Below are 16,198 nucleotides of genomic sequence, written 5' to 3' on the forward strand. Positions count from 1 at the left end.
GCATCACATAACCATTGCTTAATAAAGCAAATGCAGTAGCCTTGCTGGGAGTAGCCAGCATGTTTGTGCCTCTGTCTTGGAGAAAAACAATAAGGGGTTAAGTCAGTGACAGCTTTATCTGAAGCCTGATTTAAACAGGGGAAAGAATTGATATCCACCGCCCCTCTTGTGTGAATGGTCGGCCCTTTCTAGCACATCACATGGGCTTTTTACACTCTAGTGCTGCAGAAGCACCAGCTGCTGCTGGTTAGGGGAGGTGCATCATCGACTTTGTGTGTGCATGCTCACATGCGTCCATGCCTTGTGGTCCTCCCAGGCTCCTGTTTAAAGGAAGAGGGATCCCCCAGTGTGCCTTTGAGCAAGTGGGTAGGAGCTTGGGACCTACCCTTTCCCCCCCCTATGCTCCAAGACCTAACCATGTCTATCTGTTGTTGCCTTTTTTTCAGGGATTATGGATCCTCGAAAAGGAAATCAGGTAAGAGATCTGGCTCTTTTTTACATAAAACCTCATGCCTGCAAAAGATAATGTTTTCTAGCAGCTTTATTGCCTGTTATTTGAAATACTCTTGAGTGTCTAATGGACTTTTAGTGTTTTTGTGGGAGAGGATGTATTAAACAGATCTTGCACCCAAGTAGACAAGATGTTGCTTTCATTTATGTTCAAAGCTAAGAATGTACCTATTCCAGACTTGTCTACTGGATGATGGAATATATATATATGTGTGTGTGTGTGAGTGTGTGTGTGTGTGTGTAATGTTGCAAAGGAGCTGATCATTGCATCTGTGGTTTTTTTCTTTTGGTAGTTTCACACAGAATTGGAATCTACCTGGAGAACATATTAATCAATATCCACCCTATGACAGACCCCCTTTAATCCAAACCAGTCGGCTTATTTGTGCAGAAACAACAATATTATACTCTAAACCTGTGAACTTGAGTTGCGTATGAATTGCTAACTGTCTTTCCTGTCATATATCTCTGCCCTCTTCTATTCCTCTTTAGAAAAGCCAGCCCAAGACATTTTGCTGCCTGAGGCAGATCAGTACATGTTCCCCGCCCCATGTACAGCATTTGAGGCTAGTCAATTTCTTTTGGTGCCTGAGCCAGAAGTTTTGAAACTCAGGTCCCTCCCTCCCTAGTGATTTAAAACAACAAAAACAGTAAATTAAATAACAGTTTGCTCCTCTGATATAATAGGTAAAATCAGTTGCCTGAGCTGGCCAGCAACAGAAATGGCTGCCCTGCTTCAGAGGTTCAGCTAGAGCTACCTAAGCTGCCAAATTTCTCCCCTCATGTGTCCTTTGACCATCCTCCCTGACTGTATGTCTCACAGACAGTGCTGAAATGGTCAGAGGAAATAATTGCAAAGAGAGTGGAAGGAAGAACTACAGCTGTGGGGAACAATTAAGCAGATGGATAATGATGCTGCAGTCCTTAGAGGCAGGCTGAAGCTGCAATTCTATAAGCATGCTTATTTCAATGTAGCTACTGAACTCAAGATGAATATGCTGGGGCTGCTTGTAGAGTATCTTCAAAATACCTTCAACAATTCCTTTGGTTTCTCTTCAGATCGTATAAATCTTTCCTCTTGTCAAGATTGCTTGTGGAGTTGCCTCTTTTTGTCCTGATGATTTTGCCCTTTAACAAACAGCCAAATTTTCTTCACATCCAAAACACAGTGATAGAGAATGTGCATTCACTGAATTTTGTCTGTTATATAAAGACTATATAGTTTTGCCTGACACATTTAAAATACTTTATTTACAGACACTGATTCCTTAGATACCTTCAATGAGTATCTCACTACAGAGCTGCTAACAGTACAATCCTGTCTATATCTACTTAGAAATACAATGCATCAAACTCAACAGGATTTACTCTTGAGTAGATATAATGAAGGCCAATGTGGTGATGTGCATTGGACTAAGACATTAGGAGATCAGGGTTCAAACCCCAGCCTGGCCATGGAAACCCACTGGGTGACCTTGGGCAAAGTCACACTCTCTCAACCTCAGAGGATGGAATAGGCAAACCATCTCTGAAGACACTTGCCAAGAAAACCCTATGATAGGTTCACCTTAAGGTTGCCATATGTCAGAAATGATTTGAAGACACAACACAGAGAGAGATGTGGTCAGTATTGTCAGCAGAAAGTGGGCTGAGCAGGGATGGGGGGTTTACCTTGGTACATAATTGTAGGGTTGCCAGCGCAGCATGTAGTTTGTATGCCACAATATTGGCTACAGATGCTGAGACTTGCAGTCCAACAGCATCTAGAAGGTTATAATTTCTAGTTGCATAACTTTCCCTAGACCAGAAAAGGGGTGTAGCACTTCTTGCCCTCGCGATGTTTTGGCTTAAAGCAGCCAGCATGGTCAATGTGAGAGATGTAGTAGTCCAAAATTCTGGAGAACCAAAAGTTCTCTGGACTAGGCTAAGAATGTTTACCAAGCAAATGAAAATGTGACAATGGCCTGTTACAGACTGCCAAAATAAAGCTGCTTCAGGTCTCTTTGGAGGTATGCTATTTAAATGATGCATGGGTCCTAAGAGTCCGGAGGTCACGCCAAAGCCACACTCCATTCCTAAGCACTGGAGTGCAGCTTTGGTGCAGCTTCTGGATTCTTAGGATGCATGCATCATTTAAACAGCATACCTCTGAAGAGACCCGAAGCAGCTTTATTTTGGCAATCTGTAACAGGCCAATGTTTACCAAGCAAATGAAAATGTGACAATGAATGTGAGAAATGAGGCCAAATTAGCTCAACCCTAAATGGGCATTTTTATTAGCCCAGGTCCAGTGTTGTGCACAAGCTGCTAAGAAAATAGAAATATGAAAAAGGTATTTCATAAGAGGCATGGTGCAGGATGCATGCGTCTCTCTGTGCAAGAAGAAGGCTTCATTTTGCTTTCTTGGATAAGTCAACTTGGGGAGGTTGGGCACTGAGGAAGCAGGGAGAGGAATGTTTGGGCAGGGCCAACATGTGCAACATTAGGTGCCTTACATACATTCATGTATCTTGTTCAGGCATCACAAATAAATAGAGCTTTTGGGTATATCTCTTTGACTCCAATAGAACTTACAGCTGTATTTCTGTTTCTTTACCACATGGCCTACCACCACATGCAGGATCTGATCCACAACCCAGTTGAGAATATCTACAGTCCAATTACATGTTTTACAGGGTCAGGTTGAACTACATGGACTGCTGCTGCATTCAGTTTTATCCAACATTGGCATACATTGCCTAATTCTGATTAAGGTTCAAATAGGAGTTGAATTGTATTTAATTGATTAAATCAATTCCAGAGTTTAAACTGGCTGGCACAGGAGACACACCCACATGGACAGCACATTCATCAAATGCAAAGAATTGCTGGGTAGAAATGCTACCTTGGATTGTGCCAATACAAATATCATCCATGCTGCTGTAACATCAGGGATTTGAGGGCAGCTCTGCATATTCACCTCCAGTCTTTCCATGTAGAATTTGGCAGGATGAAGGAGATGAGAAATTCCAGTGGTTTCACCTCAGTCCCCAGTGCAGTTTGGTGTGCAGAGACACCAATGCACGTGACATCTACTGCTTAAGAAAGTGTGATTCATCTGATGTATCAGTCTCCAATCTTAACAACACCAGCTTCTTGGGAAAATGCCAGCTTTCTTAACCAGGGCTGCTGGATGTGCCAGGTTGATAGAAGTAGCATTGATGGAGGGAGTGGAGGCAGAAGAGATACAGCAGCAGACAAAATGGCACCAGAGCAAATGGGGCAGATGAGCAAGGGCTGTGAGTACAAACCAGCAAGGGGAAATGGTAATTCTAAGGTGCTCCAGACAGTTACTACTGTACTGGGTTAGATAGACCAACTGTTTGATATGATACAATATTTTGGGAACTGAGACCTCCTGGATCAGAGACTGAATGGAAATTAGTGTTTCCATTTTTAGAAAATGACCTGCCCTAATACAAGTTCTGTATTACTTTATATGATGCATGAAGGGGCTAGCTAATCAGGAATGTTTTTGTGGTGTAAATGATACCTTAATGGATGGCTGATAGTTCCCCACTCCCCTTCTTAGCTTCCTGGAAATCTTGAAGAGGCCCTGATTGAAAAAGGCCTTTAACCTAATATGTGAAAGTTAAGATGCAACAGCAGTGCTTTGCAGTTTAGAAGCCTTTCATCTTTTTCAAGTTCCTATTCAGTAGAACAATCAGAGCTTGGAAGTAACAGAAAGCAAGTAACAATGTTATCTGTAGGGCACTCCATTTGGGGATAACATAAGTGGATCAATTTTTCACTTTAGTTTTTCCCCCCCTGGTATAACAATCCTTCCTTATTCCCCATATTCATAACTTCTGAAACAGGCTAAAGATTCACATTAGGCTGTGTATGATAAGCTATGTTTCATGCTTCAGTTTAGATAACAATCTGATTTCCATACAGAAATCCCAAACCCCTATTATGCAACAGCAAAAAACAAACAATGTCACAAGATGTGGTACTATGAATATCACTCACAGTTACGGTAGCTCTCTGTATCCACAAGATTCTGCATCCATAAACACAACCATCCATGGCTTGAAAATATTTTTAAAAATATTCAAAAAAACAAACCTTGATTTTGCCTTTTTATAAAAGGGATATCATTTTACTATGCCATTGTATATAATGGGACTTGAGCATCCACAGGGGCGCCTGGAACAAACCCCAGTGGATACCACCAGCCCACTGTATTTCTGTCTTTGGATCAAAATTTCTCTCTCCCCCCTTTCCTTATTGTATGTGTCTTCTTCAGAATTCCAGCATCCATACATATTTGTGCATCACTTTGTGTCATGAGAATTCCTGTCACATTTCCTTTTGCACAGATGACATATTGTTGTGGGACTGTTATATAGCCAGTTATAATACTTGATTGTTTTGCATTGTTTTGACCCTATTAGCTCTACCACCTTTTGTAGGAGGGAAGTCATGTGGGCCTCCAGATGTTGTTGGGACTAAAAGTCCCAACTATAGCCAGTGTACTGCAGTCTCTGACCTTCCTTAGCAACTGGAAGGCTGCATGATTCCCACCCCTGATCTAAGTAATTTTACAATTCTCTTGAGGATCATACATTGTCTAATGTTTCTTTAACAAGTTCACCATTATTCTGTTTTCTTGTGGTTGTTATATGCCATCAGATCAGCTTTGTCTTATAACCATTGTATGAATGAAGGACCTTTAAGAGACCCTGTAATTAACAGCCCTGCTTGCAAATTTAGGTCTCTGACTACCTTGATTGAATCAATCTGTCTGTAGCATGACCTTTCTCTTTTCCTGCTGCCTTCCACTTTATTGAACAATACTGCCTTTTCCCAGCAAGGCATGACACTGCATGCTGTGCCCAAACTACAATAGCCTCAAGTTCGGTCATTTTGGCTTCCAGAGAGAGTTAAAGCTTGATTTGCTCTTTAAACCACTTATTTGTCTTTTTGGAAGTCCATTGTGCCTATAAAACTTTCCATCAGAACTACATTTCAAATGAGTTTATTTTGTTCCTGTCAGATTTCTTTAGTGTACAGCTTTCACATCCATATATAACAATCAGAAAGTCTGTGGCGTTGGTGATTCTTTCCACTTGAGGAACTTATCTAGTTCTTTCACAGCTGTCTTTTCAAGTCTACAATTGGCAAGTTTTACCTATGCAGCACCTAAAAGTTTTTTTGCAATGTAACAGTACAGAGACCTCTTGAGACATTCAGTTTTCTTAGCCTAAGAAAGAGAAATTCAATGTTCTCTGGCCTGGCATAAGACAGAGTTTGCCTGGATCTCAATCAAAGTGATTGCTGCTGCTAATGGATCTGAAATTTTGACAGTTGTTAACTGCTCTTTGTCCCTGGTCCTCATGTGACTAAGGCCCTTTACAGAGCGGCCATAGCGTCCTCATGACACACACCCAACTCCATCACCCCAGGGTGCACTGATACCACATGCCACTCCACATGGCATGTGGCCACATGGCACGCCTCCAGCGCTGCATCCAGATGATGCAGTGCCAAAGGAGCACCATATAGTTGCACTGCCAAAGCTATGGCACCCTTTTAAGGGCTCAAAAAAGGACCCACTTTTTGCGGCTCCTTTTTGTGCCCTCAAAAGGCCAGATTGGGGCTACAATGTGAGGTTGCAGTGACCCCAATCCGGCTAGGAAAGGGGCGGCTGGAGGCCACCCCTTAGGGGTGATCTGTTGAGCCCCTAAGAAACGGAGAGGCCTATGCCTGCATTGATAACCCTCTAGACCAGTGGTTCTTAACTTTTCTTTACCAGGGACCCCCTGTAAATATATTTTATTGATATGGACCCTCCAAGACTTAAGATTTAAAGCACAAAACCATCATCATTATCATCATCATCATCATCATCATCATCATCATCATCATCATCATCATCGTCATCATCATCACATCCTAAACAATTAGCAATTACACTATTAATTAAACCTACCTTCAGAGGCACTGGATAGGTAGGGAACACTTTTTTCCTGCTTCTTTCCACCAGTTTGTGGTTAGAGTGGATTGAGCAACAACATGCAAGCCCAGCCAGCCAGCATTTGCCTTTGTTTTTGTCAGTTGCCTGCTCTGCTCTAGAGAGGAGGCCAGTTGTGACAGCACAGCAGCCACATGACATGACCCAAGGCAAAGGCTGGCTGGCTGGGCCTGTGTATTGCTGTTCTATGCACTCTGAGGCTGGAGTAGCTTGAACTTTGCTCCTCAGAAGCTGGGAATCATGAAGCAGTGTCCAAAAAGGGACGTGAGCACATGGAAGTCTGCCCTTCAAGCTCTATTATTTTGTGGTTCTATAAGTCTATCATATCCCTCAGAATGTTTTGATGGGATCTGAAATGAACTGGGAAATAGAAAAGTGGTGAAGTGAGGAGAGTTTGAAGTTTGTCTGAAGCAGCCTCAGAGGCAGAGATGTCATGGTGACAAGACAAGAAAGAGAAGTGTGATGCTATTGGCATGAAAGGAGACAGAGAAGAGGAAGAGGGTAAGGACTCAAGGGTGGGCGCAGATGGTGGGGGTAAGCTGTATCATGTGTAAGTGCCCTGGCTAACAATGAATAGGTTAGTGTTAGTTGACCTTAGTGTTGAGGAGGAGTGTCACACCCTTGTTTGCCTAGTTGGCTGGTTGCTAGTCTGTCCTTCCTTCCTTCCTTCCTTCCTTCCTTCCTTCCTTCCTTCCCTCCTTCCCTCCTTCCCTCCTTCCTTCCCTTTCTCTATGTCATCTGTCTCTGTTGATTTGTTTCTCCCAAGTGCTTTGAGAGCCCTTTCCCCTTTACTTTCTAAAACTGTGAGTTCATCATCAAAGTGTTTTACTTTGAAAGAATCTGTCATCTCCCCCTGTGTTTTCTCTCATTCTTCAATGTATTGTTTCATGGTGTTTTTAATTTTTCCTGAACATGCAATTTTCTCCCCATTGATTATTTGGTCCTACTCTTGATTTAATTGTTCCTTTGATTTATCAAATCTCGTGGAAGATGTCTCTTGTTAACTTTTTTGTTGTCTTCTTTTATTTCTTCACTTTGATTATTTTACTAGTTCACCTATTCACAAATCACTGAACAATTACATCTAGGATGCTAACCCTGTTTCTGTCACCTTTTACTTTCGTTTCTCCCTTGTCTCTGATTATTTAAAATGTTTCATCAGTGAGCCAGTGAGACAGCAGAGGGTGGTGCTCGGGGACAGTTGCTGGGCAAGAAAGGAGCTTAATTGTGGCATCCCTCAAGGCGCCATCCTGTTCCTGATGCTTTTCAACATCTACATGAAGCCGCCAGGAGAGATCATCCAGAGGCATGGGGCGGGGTGTTATCAGTACGCTGATGACACTCAGATATATTTCTCCATGTCTCGGTCTTCAGCTGTGACTTCAGATGGCGTCTCGCCTCTCAATGACTGTCTTAAGGCAGTAATGGATTGGATGAGGGAAAACAAATTGAAGCTGAATCCAGACAAAACGGAGGTACTTACGGTATTGGCTCCAAACCCAGGCATTGGGATACAACCTCCAGTCCTAGAAGGGGTCACACTCTCCTCAAAGGACTGTGTTCGCAGTCTAGGGGTGTTTCTAGATTTGTCGCTTCACATGGCAAGTCAGGTGAATGCGACGGTCAGGAGTGCCTGTTATCAGCTTCGGCTGATACACCAGCTGCACCCTTTCCTGGAAGTCAGGGACCTTGAGACCGTAGTACATTTGCTGGTAACCTCACGTCTTGATTTCTGTAATGCACTCTACATGGGGCTACCCTCGTGCTTGGTCTGGAAACTTCAATTAGTTCAGAACATGGCAGCCAGATTGGTCTCTGGTACATCCAGAAGAGACCATATAACACCCATCTTAAGATCACTCCACTGGCTGCCAATCAGTTTCCGGGCCTAGTACAAGGTGTTGGTTATCACCTTTAAAGCCCTAAATGGCTTGGGTCCAACCTATCTTCGGGACCGCCTCCTTCCATATAATCCTCACTGCACACTTAGATCCTCAGGGAAAAATCTGTTACAGCCTTATAAAACAAGGCTGTCCATGACCTCCCAGAGGACCTTTTCAGCTGTAGCTCCCAGATTGTGGAATGGCCTGCTGGGCGAGAGCCATCATATTACAACCCTAAATAGCTTTTAAAAAGCTATAAAGATGGATCTCTTCCGGCAGGCCTTTCCTGAATAGTTCTCTGGACATCGGAAGGAAAATCTAACTGTTGACCTCCGACTTCACCACAGTTATTGTATTGTTTTTTTAAAGTGTGTTCTTATGTTTTTAATTCCACACTGTTTAATTGTATTTTAAGGGGGGTGGGTTGAGGGTTTGGACTGTATATTTTAACTTTGTAAGCCGCCCCGATTGCTTTTGTAGAGAGGCGGGATATAAATAAATATTATTACTACTACTACTACTACTACTTTTCCTTCTTTCCACACTTGAAAAATTAACACTTATTGTGACATAAACATTTGCTGCATATGACCAACTAGTAAAATAGTATTATGGCATTTTAGCAGAGGATTAGAATACTGGATTCACAAATGTTGATGCTGTGACTGAAATGTTTAGCAGGTCCAATAAGCAATAGCAACAAGAATTGCTAGTTAAATTGCTGCATTTAATTGGGCTACAGATTTTACTGTTTTGATTCCAAGTGCTTAAAGAAACTCTGGATAGCAATTCCCATATTACATGTGGCATCTCCTCTTTTTGCTCTCTTTGCCATAAAATGGAATGCCTCTTCTAAGATCATGCCTGATATGACGCATGAAGAATGTTTGCTTGTATGTTTGTATAGGGCATGAATGTTTGTATTGTAGAATGTAGACCTTCTAGACAATTTTTTATGACGCAGACTATACATGCATGTCAGCAACAAGTATGATGTTTAATACCTTAATTTAAAGTGTTGTCAAAGTGAAATGCCATCACTATTTTAAAAATACAGTTTTCATTCCTCTGATGGTTATGATTTTGTGTGTGGGGGGCCCTCCCAAGTGGGCCAGTCCTTTCTTTTCCCCTACCCGCACCACTACTTTAGTGACCTGGTCTGCTTTGAATCTAGACCTCTTCTAATACTGTAACTTCCCAGCATAGTAGAGGTGCAGTAATTACCATCAAGATTAATCCAGTGGATACATCTTTAGCCAGCATGCAAGCAAGAGCATAGAGATTCCTTAATAGTTACTGGCCCATTGTTCCTTTCTGCTCCTTTTTGTGTTAATCTCTGGTTGACATTAGCATTGTTTGGGAAAATCTGGCCTTACTCTAAAGCCATGCCATAACTCAATTATTGTGTGATACATGCTTCAAATACTGGCTCATTAGGGCTGCCAGATGCAAAGAAAGATAAGGCTCCTCTGTCTCCAGGAGCTCTGGTGAAGGATGAGAGAAACTACATCTTTTGAAGGGATCGTTTTAATGGTATGTTAGTTCTCTTTATGTGGTTCCGTATGGCAAGATATTTCAAAGGGAGAACAAGATGAAGTTATATCCCCGTCTTTTCAAACACATCATGTTCACAGACTCCCGCATTCAACTTGGATTATTTCTTGGTTTATCGCAGCCTTCCCTTATCTGGTACCTTCCCTAGATAACAAACCATATGACAGAAGATCATGAGAACTGAAGCCCAAAACATATGAAGGTCAACAGGTTGGGGAAGGCCGCACTCAGTTTTAATCACAGTTCATTTATACTAATGAGGGAAATCCTTGCTTTTTTTTGTTTGTTTGCAAAATTCTGAAATCTGACACCAAATCTGGAGTGCATAAAATCATCTATTTTAAAAAAAAAAACAATTCTGTACTACCAGTTCCATTCTTGCTTCCAGTGACCAACTGCTGAACCAAGACAAACGATTGTTCACCCACCCACCCAGAACAGTACTTTTTTTGCAGGAGGGGAAAGGTTGGCATTTAAAAAGTAAAGGCATAATCTAAGTGTTTCAGCCACCATGTTGGTTGATTGATGGGTTTTGTTGTTGTTGTTGTTGTTGTTTAAAAAAACCCTAAAAGTCTGGCTGAAACACAGTGGGTGAGTATATTTGTGTACACACTTAGTGTTAATAACTTGAGGTACATTCTGGGGGTACTTTCCTTCTCAGGATACCCTGAGGCAAGGGGGATGTTCCCATCACCCCTGGAGCTCAAGGGCAAAGCTGATGCAATTCCCATGACTCTTGCCAGATCAGATTGTGCGCAGACATAAACACAGCAGCCATTGTGTGAAGGCTTGCTGGTTATATTCAAAGCATGGCAGACTTTCTTATGCAGGTCTGATACTTCATGTTAAAACACACCCATGCTGTAAACATTCTGAGATCACAGGGCAGATGTCCAAATTTTTCAGCACTGGGGCTTCTTAACTCCAACTTGCAACAGGGAAAACTTGTACTATATATACTCATGTATAAGTCTAGAAATTTTAGTCAAAAAATTGACCCCAAAATACTGAATCGACTTATCTACAGGTCAATGTATGTACTATACTTTAACTTTTATTTAAGAAGGAGTCATCCCCTGGTGAAAGTCAAGAGTGTAATCTGTCTTGGAAGCACCAATTCTCCTCTATTTTCTTATTCATCTAGCGTGAGCACAAAGTTTTGCTTGCTGGAATTTTTAAAGTTCCTTGGCATTGTTTCCTTTATTTCATGTTTTAGATCCTCCGTTACATGCCCCTCGACTTATACATGAGGTTGACTTACAGTTGAGTATATACAGTATATCATCCTTAGGAACTCAGTAATCAAGCAGTTTATCCATATAACTCAGTCTTGTCTGTTCTGAGTGCCAGTAGCAAACCAGGGTCTCAGTATGTGCTACTTCATCCTCTTAACTGGAGAAGTAAAAGACTGAACCTTGGACCTTCTGCATGTAAAACATATGCACTGTCGACTTTTGAGCCAGTGTGGTGTCGTGATTTGAGCACTGGACTGCAATTTTGGTGATCAGGGTTCAAGTCCCCACTCAGCCATGGAAATCCACTGTGTGACCCTAAGGGTAGCCTTAGGTTCAACATATGTTGGGAACAATTTGAAGGTAGACACAAGAGCCACAAACAACAACACCTTGCTCATATGATTTATCTTTCTTTCACTTCTCTCATCTCCAATCCTGCATATTTCTTATTCTCTTTTTATTTTTTTAAATGGTGGTTCCATTGGTTTGATAAATATGTGGGTCCAGCTCCACCACTTGGCCAATGCCATAGGGAGGCTAATAAAAAAAGGAAGGGTCTAATATAAGGGTGTTGCATTGATTTAGGATAATTTCTACTACCTGCAATATTCTGATAATAAGGGGGGATAATAAGGAGATAGATCTCTCCTTGAGGCGAAATAAATTCTATACCATGCACGATGTGCAGCACATTAACTCTGCCAGTTTGAGTGTAAAGAAGGGAGGCTAGCCTCTATGGAAGGAAACAGCACACTGGACTGTGAGGGTGAATTATATGCCTGGGATGGTAGCGCATGCACTACAGGGTGGTACATTTTCCTCAGGCTTTAGTAGTAGCCAAACCTCTGCCATGGCTGAACCTCTGGACAGGGAAAACTAGCTCCATGGTATACATGTTAGCTCTCTCTCCTTCCCTCCCTCCCTCCCTCCCCCTCTCTTACTCCTCTCCCTTTTCTTTTCCAACTTGTGATCTTCTGGTTTATCTGAAACAGAGCCCAACTATATCTCAATCAATTATTACTGGTCAAATATGCTTGTATCTTGGTTCTGCATGAAACTGAGAATAGAATTTCCCACCCACTAGAATCTAGCAGGTTTGCTACAGCCTTGTAGCATATATCTATTCTTCTTGTACTGTATAAAGTCTTCTTGCTGACAGTAGAAGAAGATCTCATGTGAAATGCCTGGGCAAATTAGAGGAAATAAACCTAATGTACACTTATTTTTTCTATGTATCCATGTGAGCAATCTAGGCCTCACAACAAGTTACCAGAGGCCTGCTAGAAGTAAGGCTTATTGGAGGAGGGGGATTGTGTTTCGATTTGGCAGCTGAGGCATCTTCTGGCATTCTTTTCTTCTGAAATATTTTCCTAGCTGTGTGACTTCTTCTAGTCTGGCTTGCAGCATTTGGAAATGCTAATTTAGTATATGAACCACAAGTGCCTGGTATGACTTCTTCAAGGTTCGCACCTCAGTGTTAGTTTTTCAGCTGATGCCAGCCAACTGTTTATAGTGCTTAAAATTCATTTGGCAGGCTCCTTTAAAATTCTAACCTCTCTAGTTGACAACTTGAATGCTTTAAGAGCTATTCCCTAGTTCTCAAGCAGCTTAGTAATGACTTTAAGATGGACTGCCTCATCTGTTCCAACTAGAAATGTATTTAACTCAGGCCCTGTGCTGACTGGCACCTTGGGCTGGCCTGGGGGTGGAGTTGGGTGTTGTGTCTACATGGAACAAGGCCCAGCTCCACCCCAGGGTGCCATTGTGCCGGGTGCCACAGCACATGGTGTGTGGTGTCACAGCACTGCATCCTCATGATGCAGCGCTGAAGGAGCACTGTATAACTGCTGTGCCACTGCTATTGCACCCTTTCCAAGGCTTGAAAAGAAGGCGCATTTGCAGCTCCTTTTCAAGCCCTGGAAAGGCCAGATTGTGGCCACGCCATGTGGTTGCTGCGGTCCTGATCTGGCTGAAAAAGGGGCAGCTGGAGGCCACCCCTTTGGGGCTTTTTGCATAACCCCTCAATCTCATATATTACAATGCTGACCAAGCATGGTGGACTCTGTAAAAGTTGTTGTCAGTTATTTGTTGTTTCTTACCCACTTACAAAGGGAACATATTTTAGGCCCTTTTACACCCTTTATACTGCTGTGAGTCTACTTTAACTGCCATGGCAACATCATGTGGAATACTGGGAATTTAGAATTCTCAGCCAAAGAGCCCTAGTGCCTCACCAAACCCCAAACTTTAGGATTTCACAGAAGGTTTCCAGGACAGTTAAAAGAGGAATCATAGTACATAGTACTCTTCAGTTAGACCCACAAATAGCCCAGGCTGATGTGGAAAGAATTTGTTAGACACCATTTCCAGATCTATTTCATTCTGGTTTTAGGCTTAGGTTTAGGAACAGAAATTGGTTTGCTAGCCCTGTGGAATGACCTGTAACAAGAGAGGGCAGGGCAATGTGACCATGTTGGTTCTTTTTGATCTCTCTGTAGCTTTTGATCCCACCAAATTTGGTAGCGTTCTGGAAAATGCTGCAGGAATGTTTTATTGCAGTAGTTCTACTCCTACTTTAATGACCAGTTCCAGAAATTGGTGCTGGTGGATTATTGCTCCCACATGGCAGCTGTGCTATGGTGTTCTTGTATTTTATTCCCCATACATTTAAACCTCTACATGATTGTCCAGAGATTTGTACCAATATGAGAATTGGACCCAGTGTCAGCTCTCTTTTGCCTCTGATACAAACAAGGCAGTAGATATTCTGAAGTAGTACTTGGGCAGTGCAGTGGACTGGATGAAGAGTAATAAAACCAGTCCAGATGAAGTGAGGATATTTGTGGGGCTGTGGAGTCGGTATGCCGAACTTTCAACTATTATGTTCTTCTACCGTCAGATTAACAACACCTTGGTATATTAGTTACCAATAACAAATGTACTATAGTAAAATGGTAGCATGGGGCATTTCATCATCACCAGATGAATCATCAGGTTATTTACTGTATATTGACAGAACATAAACTATGGCCTGGTACAGACGTCCTCGTCATGTGTTAGGGTTGCCTCAGGGCGCTCTGCCCACATGCGGCCTAACCCTAGCACATAATGGGGCATAATCATGGGGCTGCCATGATTACGTCACACATGCGCCACATCCAAATGGCGCAGTGCGTGTGTTATGTCGTCACACCATACTAGGCCACTTAGGGCGGCCTGGGCATGGCACGCCAAGGAGCTCCTTCTGAGGGCGCGTCTCGTTCCCACAGCCAGAAAATGGCTGAGGCTCCCGGGGTGTCCTGGGACATGAAGTCCCAAGGACACCTCTTTATGCATTTTGCCGCTTCTCCCTGGTCCTGAAAAGCACTGGATTGGGGCCTCTGGCTGCCGGTGAGGCTGCCCTGGCCCCAATACGTGGAGTAAAGGGGCGGTCTGTACCCCGAATATATTTATTTTAGTAAAATTTATGAAAAAGGAAACCTTTAAAATAGTTTTTGGTGGTTTTTTCGGGCTATGTGGCTGTATTCTGGAAGAATTTATTCCTGACATCTGTGGCTGGCATCTTCAGAGGTTACCTTTTTAAATGTCTGTAAAAGTGTGTGTGTGTGTGTGTGTGTGTGTATAAAAAACAAACTAGGCATTTAATATTATATGTTTTATTCTGAAGCTGTAATCAAAGTTGGTACATTTCTACCAACTCCGATTTCACCCAAAATTGCTTCCACCCTCATAAGTCCATGACAATTAAAAGGGGATGCCATAATCACAAAAAGTCAAAATGAGTTTTGAAAAACAAGTCATGCCAGACTAATCTGATCTCTCTCTCTCTCTCTCTCTCTCTGTGTGTGTGTGTGTGTAATTACTGGTTTGGTAGAAGAAGGGAATGCTGTGGATATTGCATATCTTAATTTCAGTAAAGCCTTGGACAAGGTCTCCCATGACAATCTTGCAGACAAGCTGTTAAAATGTGGGTTAGACAATGATAGCCCTGATTAAATAGATTTGTAATTGGTTGACCAGCCGAATCCAGAGAGTGCTCAGCAATGGTTCCTATTCATTCAGGAGAGAAGTGCTATTCAACATCTTTATCAATTACTTAGATGAAACAATAGGGGGCATGCTTATCAAATATAACACCAAATTAGGAGGAATAGCTAATACCCAGAGGGCAAGATCAAATTTCAAAATGGCCTTGATAGATCAGAAAGCTGGGCCAAAGCTAACCAAATGAATTTTAACACAGAGAATTGTAAGGTACTGCACTTAGGGCAAAAAATGAAATGCATAGATATAGGATGGGGGACAGCTGGCTTAATGAGACTACATGTGAAAGGGATTTAGGAGTCCTACTAGACCACAGGTTGCACATGAGTCAACAGTGTGATGCAGCAACTAAAAAGGCCAATGTGATTCTATACTGCATCAATAGAAGTATAGTGCAAATAGAAATATAGATTAATTGAAGTAATAGTGCTGCTCTGTTTGTTTTGGTCAGGCCTCACCTGGAATACTGTGTCCAGTTCTGGGCACCACAATTAAAAAAGGATGTAGACAAGCTGGAGTGTATCCAGAGGAAGGCGACCAAAATGGTGAAGGGTCTGGAAACCATGCCTTATGAGGAGAGACTTAGGGACCTAGATATGTTTAGCCTAGAGAAGGGAAGGGTAAAAGATGATATGATAGCCCTGATTAAACATCTAAAGGGATGTCATATTGAGCATGGAGTGAGTTTGTTTTCTGCTGCTCCAGAGAATAGGACACAGAGCAACGGATGCACACTACAGGAAAAGAGATTCCACCTCAACATTAGGAAGAGCTGTTCGACAGTGGAACACACTCCCTCAGAGAGTGGTGGAGTCCCCTTCTTTGGAGGACTTTAAACAGCGGCTGGATGGCCATCTGTCAGGGATGCTTTGATTGTGAGTTCCTGCATGGCAGGGGGGTTGGACTGGATGGCCTTTGTGGTCTCTTCCAACTCTATGATTCTATGACTCCACAGC

General features: G+C 42.4%; 1 protein-coding gene across 4 annotated transcripts in view; it reads left to right on the plus strand.

The window, feature by feature from the left end:
- Positions 1-16,198, plus strand: part of SH3PXD2A (SH3 and PX domains 2A) — a 342,486-nt gene that overhangs the window by 203,344 nt on the left and 122,944 nt on the right. For all 4 annotated transcript variants that reach the window (XM_042456226.1, XM_042456227.1, XM_042456228.1 and 1 more), the window contains one exon: positions 447-475. In XM_042456226.1, the coding sequence (XP_042312160.1) occupies positions 447-475 (29 nt within the window). The remainder of the gene's footprint in view (positions 1-446; positions 476-16,198) is intronic.

The sequence above is a fragment of the Sceloporus undulatus genome, chromosome 3, assembly GCF_019175285.1.
Source record: "Sceloporus undulatus isolate JIND9_A2432 ecotype Alabama chromosome 3, SceUnd_v1.1, whole genome shotgun sequence".
Lineage (NCBI taxonomy): Eukaryota > Metazoa > Chordata > Lepidosauria > Squamata > Phrynosomatidae > Sceloporus > Sceloporus undulatus.